The 13,705-nt window shown below is 45.7% G+C and overlaps 1 protein-coding gene across 3 annotated transcripts in view; it reads left to right on the forward strand.

Moving 5' to 3' along the window:
* The window catches only part of ELF5 (E74 like ETS transcription factor 5), a 42,141-nt gene that overhangs the window by 4,859 nt on the left and 23,577 nt on the right, over positions 1–13,705 (forward strand). Inside the window, exons 1-2 of one of the 3 annotated variants that reach the window (XM_080816884.1) lie at positions 6,498–6,612; positions 13,494–13,618. In XM_080816884.1, the coding sequence (XP_080673010.1) occupies positions 13,498–13,618 (121 nt within the window). In that variant the 5' untranslated portion in view covers positions 6,498–6,612; positions 13,494–13,497. Of the gene's footprint in view, positions 1–6,497; positions 6,613–8,456; positions 8,647–13,493; positions 13,619–13,705 lie in introns of those variants that run through there. The other 2 variants (XM_080816885.1, XM_080816883.1) reach the window with 2 other exon arrangements.

Below are 13,705 nucleotides of genomic sequence, written 5' to 3' on the forward strand. Positions count from 1 at the left end.
AGCAACCATTTTTAGCTAGTCATTCCAATTTTCATGGCCCAGCTCAAATATCACAACCCGTAGGAAGCCTTTTCTGATGGCTGCAGCCCTTACTGACCACACTCTCTCTGAAATCCTACAGCCCCAAATTCAAAGTTTGGCTTGGAATTATGTACTTCCTCTAAGTGTTTGCTCATGAATTCTTTGTTAGAGACACAACTGGGTCTTAGTTTCTTTTTAATATTCCTCAGCATACTATCCCATTTAAAACAAATAAATATATATGGTAAATATAGTAATTAAATATATATTTATAAGCATAAATATATATTAAATATGCAAATATATATTTTTGAATATATATTGAATAACTATAAATATATATTTAATTCCTATGTTTATCACATTCACATTTTAATATTTCTGAAATCAGGATAGGCTTTAGAATCTATCTGCACCTTTAACACAATGCTTTTTTCCTCAAGATGATGATCTAAATCAATGATGTACATTTTAATCAACAGTGTCTTAGAAGTAAGACTTGGCTGATTGATGAGGATAGATCAGCATGAGTCTGGCCACAGATTTCCCCTAGCAACGCTCCTCACCCTCCACTCTCCATCCTCACACCCTTTTCAGCCCCCGTTCCTTGACCAAAGACATGCCTTTGGATGACAACTGGCATGAGGGAGTTCAATCTGGAGACATGCGAGACAGTGTGGTCCCACACATTATCAAACTACAAGTGTGATCACTCCCACTTAACAGGCAAGGAAACTGAGGTTCAAATAGTTAACTTTATCCAGGAAATCTGCTGTCAGCTCACTGTGGGAAGAGTAAGTCCTTAAAGATGGAATTACTTGATTTTCTACTGAAAGTTGAACTTCATTAGTGGGGTTCCTGGATTAACCAAGCTATTTAGCCATTGCTGGAGGGACTGACTGGTCCATTCTGCCAAGATTTCAATGGCAGTACCATCAGCACTATGTCCTCCAAGCAACAGCATGGACTGGCCATAGGAATCAATGTCATCCATTTCTCAAATTGTCACCCTCAATAACTCTTTCAGAAATCGAGCCCTCGTACCTACCAGGGGACTGATGTTCGGTAGGAAGACAACGAAAGAAAAGTCTGTCTTTATGGGCCCTGCCTTTGAGAAGGCTTCCCCCCTGGCTGGACCTCTCAGATCTGTGCCTTAAAAAGCTGTTATTGCCTCAGATATATTCAAGCTGACCCAAAACATGGCAATTTTGATTAGTCTGACTACCTAGTGTCTTTCTAGCACAAAGGGAGACTAGAAATACAGTCATGCAGGTGTGATAGCTGTTTCATAAAAATTATCATAATAACTCAACCTAATGAAAACAAAATCAGTATTCTGTGTGTGTGTGTGTGTGTGTGTGTGTGTGTGTATGTGCAAATGGTAGTTTATTAAAGCATGGGGATGGGACCCGTGGGCAGAAAGAGCTGCTCCAAAATCCGTATTCTTATCTTCATTTTCATTACACATCTGCCAACCATTGACTTTGCCACTGTTTAACCTCCCTAATGCCTTTGGTGCTAGAAATCACACAAAGATCCATTGCCTTCATGAGGCTCATGGCCAGGGAGGGACTGTCAGGGGAGCTACTTCACTGTTTCCATCTACTGAACTAGGGCTCCTGGTCAGGACAGCATGAAGAGCTGAAGGATGAGATGGATATAGGGGACTGGGGAAAGATACCTCAAAAGGAAGTAAAGCAAATATGCAATCAACCAACAAGAACTTCTTGAGCACCTTCTTGTGGTTAAGTCCATGCTGGGTGTTTTAGGGGACAATGGGTTTTCAACTCTTGTCCTTACTTTCAAGGATCCTTCCAACAAAACAGGATGCCTAAGAAAACCGGTATCTCTTCAACTTCAATTCTGCCTCCTCCAGAGGTACCAAATCCTAGCATGATGGTGAAGCTTGTAGACCCTGGAGCATCCATCTAGGTTCAACCCCTGCTTTATGCTCTATTGCTGTGTGATATTGGGCAAGTTACTTTAACTCTCTATGCCTGTCTCCTCATTAGAAAAGTTCAGATAATAATGGCACCCGTGTTGGAAGAATAATGTAAGAGATTCAATGATTTAATACCTGCAGCATGACTAGACACTTTCTGGCACCTAGTTAAGGGCTGATAAATGGAAGTGATTACCATTATTCACTGCAGAAGGGCAACAGTATCCTTCTAGTTATGGTAATGCTCAAAGGTCAGCAATCTCGACCAACATCCGTATTTCTCTCCAGAGACCACAATGGCCGTCATTTGGCGAGAACTGACTATGTACCAGAAATCACAGTAAGTACTTCCAGATGAGGAACCCGGGGCCTCACTGAGGCCTCATTGAGGAATGAAAAGTTCGTGCCTCATTGAATGTTCTAAAGGTGGCAGATTCCAGGAATTTGTTGTCATACACACTCACTGACAGAACACTTTTCATTCTTCAATGTCAGAGCGAATAAAGCATTAAAAAGTAGAACATTAAAAAGTAGAATTTCTCCAGCAGATTCTTTTCTAAAAATGGCATCAAGATAATAGAGACAGGGATCCTGATCCCAAACTCATGCATTCTACCATCACCCTGATGCTAATGGCATCATCTGTGAATTTACCTAAATGTGGTTTTTTAACCCCCTTGTGTTTTCAGCCTCTGCTGCTGGTTGGGCTGGTGGTGAGAGTGGCACATAGAAGGCGAGAAGATATGACTATGGAAACATTGGCCCAGATTAAAGAGAGCAGGTTCTAGGAAAAGCATAGAACCTATTATATGTAGCAAAAAGAATTAGGTAGGAGTCTCAGTCTTATGTCAAGTGACTTGTCTTTGACTTTACTTCTATGGTACATACATGTGTTGAGTGTCTTCTTTGTCCCAAGAACCATGGGACACCCTGGGTACCAGGGATCAATGAGGTACCAGAATTTCCACTCCACAGTGAGAGACAGACTATGCCTTCAATAACCATAAGACCCAGAGATCTTGAACCAACAGAGAGGGAAGGATCCCCTCAGAAGGCAGTGCTGAGGCCAGAGCAAAAGGACAGAGGCTCAGGACAACCTGAGCCTGAGTCTACAGTGTTGTTAACACTAGGCAGGCCTGACTTGAGCCCAGGCTTGGCCACCACCCAGTTGGGTGACACCCAACAAGACTGGAGCCTCTGTTTCTTCAAGCAAAAAAGAGGGTAGTGATAGCTAATTCCCAGGGTTATTGTGAAAAATAACCAAGGTGAGCCAGAAGAACATTCTAACACAATGCTTGGTACATGGTAGATGCTCCATGTATATACGATTGTTTCTTCACTGACCACACACAACGACCCCGGGAGCACTCACAGACTGGTTATCATGGTAGTTAAGAGGACAGGCTCCGGAGGCAGGCAGCCTGGACTAACATCCTTGTTCTCCCAATTTATGAGCTGTGTGACCGTGGGCAAGTTACCTAACCTCTCTGTGCCTCAGTTCCTTTATCTGTAAAACAGAGATAATAAGTAACTCCCTCATCAAAGAGTTGTGAGAATTTAATAGCGCAAATATATTAAAAGATAAGCTGAGGCACTTGTAAGGATTTTTAAGTGTTTATTTGAGCAAACATCATCCCCAGCTGGGCGTAGCCAAACTGAAAGTGGTTGGTGGCTCTCCACTGACAAGAGCTAGGGGAAGGCCTTTTACAGAGCAGACACGGAAGCGCAGAAGCAAAGTAAGGGAATTATTTGATAGGCTAGGGCTTAGGCTCTTGCCTTATTTGGGAAAGGCTACTTGGCAGTTCGTGATTGTGGCTTTTAAATTACATTTTTTTTAATATCAGTGCATTCATGATTGAGTCTGGCCTGGGTTTTGGCTTGTGTGTGCAGGCTCCCAAGACATTAAAGTGACCAAAGTCTAGTGGTCTCTTCGTGTAATTACTTAGACGAATCTAACAGCGCGTGGGTAACAGAGCTCACACTTACCACTTATATAGCGCTCCTGCCCCTCCCTCCATGTTTTACTCCATTTAATTCCCCCAACAACCCTGTAAGAGACTTACCCTTCTTCCCCATTTTACAGATGAGGGAACTAGGAGGTAAGGACGTCCAATAAGCTTCCCAGGCTCACCCCGCTGGCAGGTGGCCAAGTAGGGATTCGAACAGGAGACCAGATCCTTCCAGAATCTGGTCTTAGTCACTACGTTGCTCTGATGAGCCTAATTAAGGGTTACCTGTTATTACTGTGCAGTTGAGACATCAGGAGGACAGGCTGGAAATTCTAAAATGCTCCATACCTTCTTCTGCCCTCCTCTTCCCCATCCCCTACCCCATCTCTTGCCTTCTATCAACATTCATAATATGGTTATTATAAACTAAGTGTTTGATGTTGTCGAAGATCTCCACTCCAATCAAATTTAGGCTCAATGTGATAGTTAGACTTAATTAGAGTCAAATTCCTCTTTTATTTTGGTTTTATCTTAATCACCCCTTTTATCCACTGGTCCAGAAGCCTGTAATTTCCCGCATAGGCCCTCAGAGATGCCATATTATGCATTCAAGACCAGGAGACAAACAGAATTTGTTGTCATACACACTGACTGCCAGAAAAGTTTTTGCTCTGAAGTAGTTGAGCTGAGACAGCATAAGGAGGAGAAGGTGTCATTTCTCCAAAAGACTGTTTTCCAAATACAATAGCAGAATACGATGCTTTCCTTGCAAACCTCTCTACCAAGAGGAGCGTATGTGTGCAGATCCAAATGTAAGAATCGTTTCAGAAACCAGTGACAAGATGGGAAGTGCCCAGCACAGGGAATGTGGTATATAGAACCGTCTTGGTTCCCTAGACACCAAGGAGCAAGAGGTAAACCACAGAATTTTAGAGCTTAAAGGATCGCAAAGACCATCTAATCCAGTTCTTTGCAAACTCCCTTTCATCGCAGATTCTTTTGTTCAAAGGAAATCCTACCCTGGAGATTTATATAAAAGCTGAGGTGCTCTTATTGAATGAGGGAGAAAAGGTCTAGAGCTTGACCGCCTGGGCTCCTGGCCTTCCATCCCCAGCAGCCCCCCTGAGGCCTCCCAGAAACCCCTGGAGTTTTCCAGGATTTGTCCCTGTGAATTTGAAGATCGCGCTTCTAATCCAAACTCCGCCTTTCACCCGGAGAGGAAATATGCCCAGAGAGGCTGCTGGACTTGCCTGAGGTTACACAGCAAGTTAGGGTGGCCTTATCTTCCTCCAGCAATTTTTCCGTGACACCCTGAGTCCTCCAATGAACTGCCTTTTGTTTCTCCAGACCATGTGGGTTTGTATTTGTGTGTTTGTAGCTGTGCCCAGAGTTCCCAAGAAAACCCAACAAACAAGTCCCTGCTCTCACTTTAAAGCTTGGAGTCTGCAGTTTGGACACAGTGTCTTGGCTGCCCAAGAGAGCTGGAAGCACATTGCAAAGAGGCACAGCGCTATAAACGGCTGTCCTGCAGGCAACCGGGGACACTGCATTTCACAGCCTAAATTAGGTCGAGTTTCTGCTCTGGGGCAGGAGGGGGGGGGCGTGGATACTACAAAGCAGGTAGTTCACAGCAAGTCAGGCCCCCAGCCTTGTAACTGCAGACACCTGCCTGGGCCACTAAACTTTTCTGTCTCTCCATCCATAGGGAGGGGAAGGGAGAAAGCCTCCCCGTGGCTCATTGCATCCGAAGATGCTACGAGTTAAACAAGTTAATGTTAGAAGTTAAACAGGTAAATGATGGCTTTGAGAGACAAAGGAGAAGAAAGGACCCACATTGTCCCTACAAGCTGGCTGTTGCCTTCATCAGTTGCAAGGCACAGGCTGGAGGAGTAGTAGAGAAGGGGGTTTCTCATTGATGTGTTCCCTTGAGGAAAACAGCTCACAAGGGGCTGCCCTCACATGAACTCACGTGACCCCCAGCAGCCCAGTGGGTAGGCACTCTTGTTTGCATTAGAGCTAGTTAAGTTATTAGCTAGCTGGTTAAGTTATTCAAGGTGACAAGCTAGAAAATGACAGACCTAGAATTTGAATCCCAAACCACCTAGTAGCAGAGCCTGTGTGCTTAACCCCTGCCCCAGACTGCCCCTGCTCTTTGCCTCACAGAGGGGAAACTGAGAGAATGACTTGATTTCCACAACCGCAGGACTCCGCCGGCCTCCGCCGGCCCAGGAGGGAGGCGGCAGAGACAGGCACCAGGGCTGGATTGCTTTCCTCTCCAGCTTGCACCAACGAGAATTCCCAGCAAACACAGGGCATTTCCAGCAAAGCTCCCAGAGGCAAGAATTCTCATCTTGTTTACTGAGTCCCCTGGAAAGGGGGGAGGGCGGGCGGGGGCCGACAACGGAGATGGGGGGGCGGGGGACAGGGAGGGTGAGCTGGGCACAAAAACAGGATAAAGGTAAACTTTCTGCATGTGAGAACCATTCCCCCCCTCCAAGGAGCCGTGTCACACTGTATGTCACCGTCATCAAAGGGGCTGTGCGTAAACCTGAAAAACCAAACGGACCTGTCTGTAGGTGTTACTTATATCACAAAGCTACAGGTGCCTTTATTTCCACCGTACGCTGGTGCTGGGAGCGCCCGCCTTCTCTTGCCTTGAGAGCCTCCTCTTTGGACCTAGTCACCCACCGCTGTCCTCACGTAAGCACCTTTTCTTTGCTCTTTTTGATGAATTGTAAGGGGCGTCAGGGCTTAGAGCCCCGGGCTGGGGCCTGGGTCTGTTCATCTGGTCTGCACCTCCGGATCACCACCCCCCCCCCACCAAATGCCAATTCCATCAGTCACAAGCCTCCTGGGAGCTCTTTGATGGGGATTTAAGTGCTTGCCTGGGACATTTTTCCTCCTCAGGCTGCCTAGCCACCCCCCGCCCAGAACCCCCATGTGCTAAACCAAGGGTGACTTGCAGAGAATATGTACAGGTATTCAATTCTCTCCCCGTTCCTAAACCTGTCTGTAGGAAGGGGAGCTAGATTTTGCACCCAAAATAGTCCACCAGCCCCCTGGCTAAAACTCCCCCTTCTGTCATTGGCTCTGCTCACGGCTCCCCTTTGATACAGAGGAGAGAGCTGCCTTGTTACAGTTTGGGGCCTTTTTCAGGAATTTGTCCATACATAATAGCTTAAAAGAAACCCTTTTTTGTGCCCTCCTACACCACCTCAGTGTAGACGGCTTCCAGAAAAGCAATGGTTAGGGTTTTTCCACTGTATTCTCAGACCTTCTCAAAGACTCTGCAGGACGTGGGGTTTGTGGGCATTTGCCCCCTGCTGGCCGCCACCGGTAGCACATGCCCCCTTCTCCACCCGAAGAAGGGGACCCACGTATGGACTAAAACTTTTACAAGCAGGAAAGGATGTCAGAGGTCATTAAGGTCAAGTGATTTAGGGAGACAGCTTTAGTCTAATTTAGTCTAATTTAAAGATCCTGGGAGAGGGATCGTTTGTTCCTCTGAGTGAAGACGTAATTCTTTGTCCTCATGTTGTCGCTGAGAATGGTTTTCGTAACTCAAGGTGTTCTAGGGAGACAGCTTTAGTCTAATTTAGTCTAATTTAAAGATCCTGGGAGAGGGATCGTTTGTTCCTCTGAGTGAAGACGTAATTCTTTGTCCTCATGTTGTCACTGAGAATGGTTTTCGTAACTCAAGGTGTTCTAGGCAGGCACTTTCAGAGTTTGGTTGTTTTTCTTTCTTCAGAAGTCACCAGAATAAGAACCTTTTTGATATATTGATGACAGTTGATTCTCCCCTGCCTTGGCTCAGGCATCAAGATATTACGCCCAGACTCTTGCATATATGATCTGATTTTAATAAATCCGCAGGACATCCTGAGGATGGCATGTTAAAATCCCATTTTAAAGATGAGCTCAGAGAAGAGCATGGGTTTTTATAGACCGCCCCTTGTGTGAAACAAAAATAAAGAATTCTGACAGGCTGACTAGTAAAACACCTAGATGTCCCATGTCCCTTGCCCTTCTTGTCCATTCTCGCAGCTGTTCTGCTTTCTCTCAGGAGAACAAATATTCAAGCACCCCAATTCTTTAACTGCAAGTGTCAAAATAACCCACCGAGACTTCCCCCCATGTGTCCCTCCTTCGGGAGGTCCAAAGTGCGGGAAATTGACGCTGCTTTGCCCCGAGGAATTGGGACCCTATGGACACTTAGGTTTCGCTGAGGCTTTGGAGGAGGAAAAACTTCTTCTTCCCCATGGAACTGCCCAGATGGCGGGATCAGGAAAGGCCCTTCTTAGCCCCCTGTTCCATGGTTTCCACCCTCATGGCCTTGTTCTGTCTGGTGATGTTTTAGTGCATAAACAGCCAATGTGTAGATGCTTAATTGGGTGGATTTTTGGTCACATGCCCAGAGTGAAGCTGATGATCTCTGCCAGGGTCAGGAAGGAATTTTCCTTCTCTGGCAAACTGGCCAAGCCTGGGTGGTTTGCTCCTTCCCCTCTCTCTGGAAGGCTGAGCAGAGGTGCCTGGTTAATCAGGCCATGGGCACCACACCTGTGATTGCTGCCTCTGACTCGTGTGGGGGCAAGAAGCCCACAGGCCTGTCCCTCTGACTGTGCGGACCCTTCCCTGTGCACACCTGGTGAGTGAGCCGGCTCCCAGAGGGGTTAGGAAGCCAGTGGAGCGATTGGGGACCCAAGCTTCTCCACTATCACTGTCTCATTCCAACAGGTCCCTGTAGTCAGGCTTTCTTGCACGTGGAAGGGAACCCACCGGCTTCCTTTCCCTTGTGTGGATTGTGCTTGAAACTTCCCTGCTCACTAAGCAGCTATGGTGGTGTTTGGGGGAAACTGATTCTAACAGCGGTGGGTATGTGGATGGGCAGTGGGTGAGTGAGGGTTTAAAGCGCTTAAGGGACCGGGCTAGCCCAGGCAAAGAATGCCCGGGGCCCTCTGCTGAAAGTAGTGGATGTGGGAGGAAAGGGGGAAGAGGAAATCAAGGGGACTTTGGAGAGCTAAAGTTATATCTCCATTTGTAGTGGCTGGATTTGACTCCAATTTAGATAGCTTGCTCAACCACAATATCCAGTATAACCGACATATATGCATATGTGTGCGCGCCCTTGTTTGGATGTGCTAGGCCATTCAGGTGGACGTCTGGAGAAAATCATGGAGCCAGGGCACGTCTCAGTGTCCCCCTCACCAGTGTAGTCAAAGGAAGAGCAGAGGCACAAGAGGCAGAATCATGACTCCCAGCCAGTGCTCTTTCCAGGACGACAAACCAGCCAGCCCCTCAAAACCCAAAAATGTGGAGCATCTGGCTGGCTTAGTGGGCTAAGCCTCTTCCTTTGGCTCAGGTCATGATCTCAGGGTCCTGGGATCAAGCCCCACATCGGGGTCTCTGCTCAGCTGGGATCCTGCTTCCCCCTCTCTCTCTGCCTGCCTCTATCCCTACTTATGATCTCTCTCTCTGCCAAATAAATAAATAAAATCTTAAAAAAAAAACAAAAAACAAAAAACAAAAAGACCAAAAACGTGCGCCTAGGACAGCAGGCCTGGAACCCTCCCTGGATCTCCCTTCTTGTCCTGCTGCTGACTCTAGGTCTAACCCAGTGCTTCTCAACCATTTTTTCATTGTCATTCCCAACTAAGGAGGTTTTTTGAATAACTTTGTCATAGTCACTACCCCCTATCATTTATGCACGGTGGCCCTTTAGAGGGTCTTGAGACATAATAATGGCTAAGATTTTTTTTGACCCCCAAGAACCAATTTTTCCCCTCTAAGGTCCACGTCACCCATCTGGGAACGCCAGTCAAACTTTGAGCCTGGGCCTACATATTCCTGGACCTCAATGTACTGGCTGAGAAATGGGCCCTAAACAGCTGGTTCTTTGCCCCCCGCCACCCTCACCCTGTTCCACCTACATTAAGGAACTCTTAAGAGCTAAAATGTTCAGTTATTGCAAGGACTTTCAAGGGCCTAGGAAGCTAAGCGACGGAAGACAAAGCAGCCATTATTCCTGAACTCACACCTAGCGCATTCTGGCTAAGTGGCCAAGGGCTTTTGTGGAAAGCCCAGAGTTAGTAATATGCTCTCTGACTGTAATAGCATAAAATAAAAAAGAAATCTATGGCTTTTATAAAAGACAATTTTTTTCCAAGAAGGAAGAAATAATTACAGGGGAAAAAAAATAGCCCTTGGTACACCTGAGAGAGTCCTTTAAGAAAACTCAGTGGATATAATTCCTCATAGAAGAGATTACCAAGGGGAGTCAGATCGGACGCTGTGTACAGCAGTAGGGAGATTGCAGGTCAAGCGAGCAGGTTGGTGTAAAGGGGAAGAGAAATCCTTCAAAGAGGTAAATATCCTATTGCTCAGAAATACTCCTAATATTTGATGATCAAATTCAAGTTACCAAATGACTTTTGAGAACTATTTATGTCAGGTGTTAAGTGAACAAGGGCCCACTCCTGCTAGAGTGTTTTTTTTTACCTGGAGGATTTCTAAATGAAGGGGAAGACCTGGGAACAATTCTGTTTCCTTCCATGTGGACTACACCCCTCCTTTCTCCAAACACCCCCAGGAAGATTATATCAGAGTTCAGCCATCTTCTCCCTCAGTTTTCTGAGACTACCTTTAGCCCTCACTTACGGGGGCTTTTCTGAGGTCAAGTCCAAAATGCAGAAGAGGGGCTTTGAGCTCCAGGGGCCCTCCCCTCCCTCAAAACCTCCCACCCCCATTCCTCTTCATCCTACCTCCCACTCAGGATATAAAACTAGCCAATCCGTGGGAAAATCAGAGTCTAAACTCAGGCAGCCTTGACCTTTGTTTGATATGGCTCCCAGGGGGAGATCCATGAACATGATAATCCACTGGGCTGGTTAACCCTCTCTGGGCACCAGAAAGGAGGCTTCCCAGTAGGGTCTGGTGACTCTCCAGTGACGGCCCAGAAAGGGTGCCAGAGTGTGAGAATTTGAACTTGGTTATTTCTCTACCACAGGAGAGCAGTTCTCATGCACAGGTGATGAAGCTAACGATGGTAGATTTGCATGCACCCCCAAAGAATTGCCCTTTGATTCTGGAATCACACAACCCCTGCCCTTCTTAGTACTGGGGTTTGATATGTAAGTGTGTTAGTGATATCACTGTAGGCAGATGTGACTGTGAGTGTTTCTGGAAAAGGAAGCAGATGATCCAAAATTCAGAAACCTGAAGAACTGGCTACAACATAATGTTGACATCCATTGGCTGTGTGACCTTGAGCGAGTTACACAAATTCTCTGGACCTAACTTGTCTCAGCTATACAACAATGGAGTGAAGGGAAAGATTGGACTAACTCTGGACTTTCCAACACGTGGCACTCACACCACTTGTGTGATACAGAAAATAGATTGGGTCGGGGGTAGACAAACTTTTATTTCAAGGGCCAGGTAGTTAGTATTTTAGTATATACAGGCCAAAGGGCAAAACTGATTATAGTAGGTGGGTACATATATAACATTTCCTACGTAACTATTTACAAATGTAAAATCATTTTCAGTTGCGGACCATTCAAACATAGGTGGTGGGCTGGATTGGACCTGTAAGTTGTAGTCTGCTAACCTCTGATTTAGGTAATGCATGGACCATCAGTTTTTATTTAAATCCTATGTCTTTATTTTTCTGCATGTTGAAAGGAGACAGACTTTCCGTCTATAGTGGTGATAAAAAGTCTTCCTTTTAAATAAATGTAGTTGTGTTTGAAAAAAAAAAAGGAGTGGATTTTTTTTAGCATATTAAGTAAATTATCGGGATGGTAGGCAAATGATTATCAAGTTTGCAAAACACTGAACTAGATGATTACTAAGACCCCTGCCATCTGAAAATTCTATATGCTTAATATCTCAAGATCCAGAATCCAGTCTTTGTTCTGACATTTAACCTACCAGCTGTGTGACCTTGAGCTATGGGCTCCCCTTCGCAAAATGGGGGTAGAAACACCCTATCTCATCAAGATGATTGTGATGATCAGAAAAGAGAATTTGGGCAAACCAATTTTTCTAATCTACCAAATATGAATTCATTTTTTTCCCTGAATTGTGAGAATATGGGAAAAAGCAAACCTGAAAGATGGCAGCAGCCTCGGCCATTCCGTTCTGCCATCTTTTCAGCCTCAACCAGACACCTTCTCCCAAATCTTCCTCCTCGCCACTGTATGCAGGGGGGAGAGCCCTACGATAAAGAGAGTGACTTCTTGGGGTGTCTGGGTGGCTCAGTGGGTTAAAGCCTCTGCCTTCGGCTCAGGTCATGATCCCAGGGTCCTGGGATCGAGCCCCGCATCGGGCTCTCTGCTCAGTGGGGAGCCTGCTTCCTCCTCTCTCTGCCTGCCTCTCTGCCTACTTGTGATCTCTGTCATATATATAAATAAAATCTTTAAAAAAAAAAAGAGAGAGAGAGAGAGGGACTTCTTAAGTGGATAAACCTGAGATGTTATCCAAACTCTACCATCTGCCCACTGGGTGGTTTGCAATATATGACCTAAAATCTTAGGGCATCCGTCCTCATCACTGAGAAAGAACTTGTCTCAGAGTGTGTTCTGAGGAGACCATGAGTCATTAATACACAGATGTAAAGTGCTCAGAACAGAGCCCAAAGCATAGTAAGTGTATGTTCCAACTATCACAGGTCCTCACTCTCTGAACTCAAACCCTGGGACTAGATGTGCTGCAGAATTCAGGATTTCTCAGGTACTAGGAAGGTTATACAGTATGTATATGCTGCAGGATACAGAATCCTCTTGTCGGGGTACTCCTTCTAGGAAGCATATGTATTTTACATATCATATGAATATTCATCTAGTAGAATAAACAAAATTATAACTACAGTTACAAAACTATATAGCATATGTATAATGTACACAGGTATAACACATTGCTTATATACATATACGTGTGTGTGTGTATATCTATGTTTAGTACAGGGTTTATATGCCTGAATATGGACGTATGGATATAATACATATGTAACAGTATATAAAACTATATAACTAATTTAGGACTGGTTTTTGTTTTGTTTTGTGTTTTGTGGGAAACGAGTCTGCAAACACACACACACACACACACACACACACACACACACACTTCCCTTTTCAGAGCTTGTGGATTTCAGAATTGGGGGTAAGGGTTTGGGGGTGTATTAACATATAGCCACACTTGCCCAGCCTTCAGAAGCATATGGCTGAACCTTATAACCCGGAGTTCAGGGGTCACATGTGAGCTGATAGGAAAAGTAAAGAAAGAGGCAGCATTGCATCCTAAGAATCTCCATGTCAAACCCTGAACTTAAGCACTTACGGGCCATGTTACATGGGCAACTGTCACAACCCCACTAGCTAGATTTTCTTGTATGTAAGATGGGAGCAGATGTACAAACCTCACAGGATGGGGCAAGGATTGAGTAATGTCGTTGTGGCAAGCACTTAGAGTGCTGCCCCGTTCCTAGGAGGCTGTGTGTTTGTTATTAAAAACCAAGTGTGCCCCGCGGGGGGCTCCTGTATGGCCCTTGTCTGCCTCCTCTCAGCCCTCTCCTGCCTTTGTAGGGTGATGTTGGACTCGGTGACACACAGTACCTTCCTGCCCAACACGTCCTTCTGCGACCCTCTGATGTCGTGGACTGATCTGTTCAGCAATGAAGAGTATTACCCTGCCTTTGAGCATCAGACAGGTGCGTAAACCTGGAGAAGCCCATCTGAGCTGGGGAGAGCTGGGGCGGGAGGTGGCGCTGGCCTCTAGGAGGAGGCAAGGCCGTGCT

This window comes from Martes martes (assembly GCF_963455335.1).
Source record: "Martes martes genome assembly, chromosome: 10".
In the NCBI taxonomy this organism is placed as follows: domain Eukaryota; kingdom Metazoa; phylum Chordata; class Mammalia; order Carnivora; family Mustelidae; genus Martes; species Martes martes.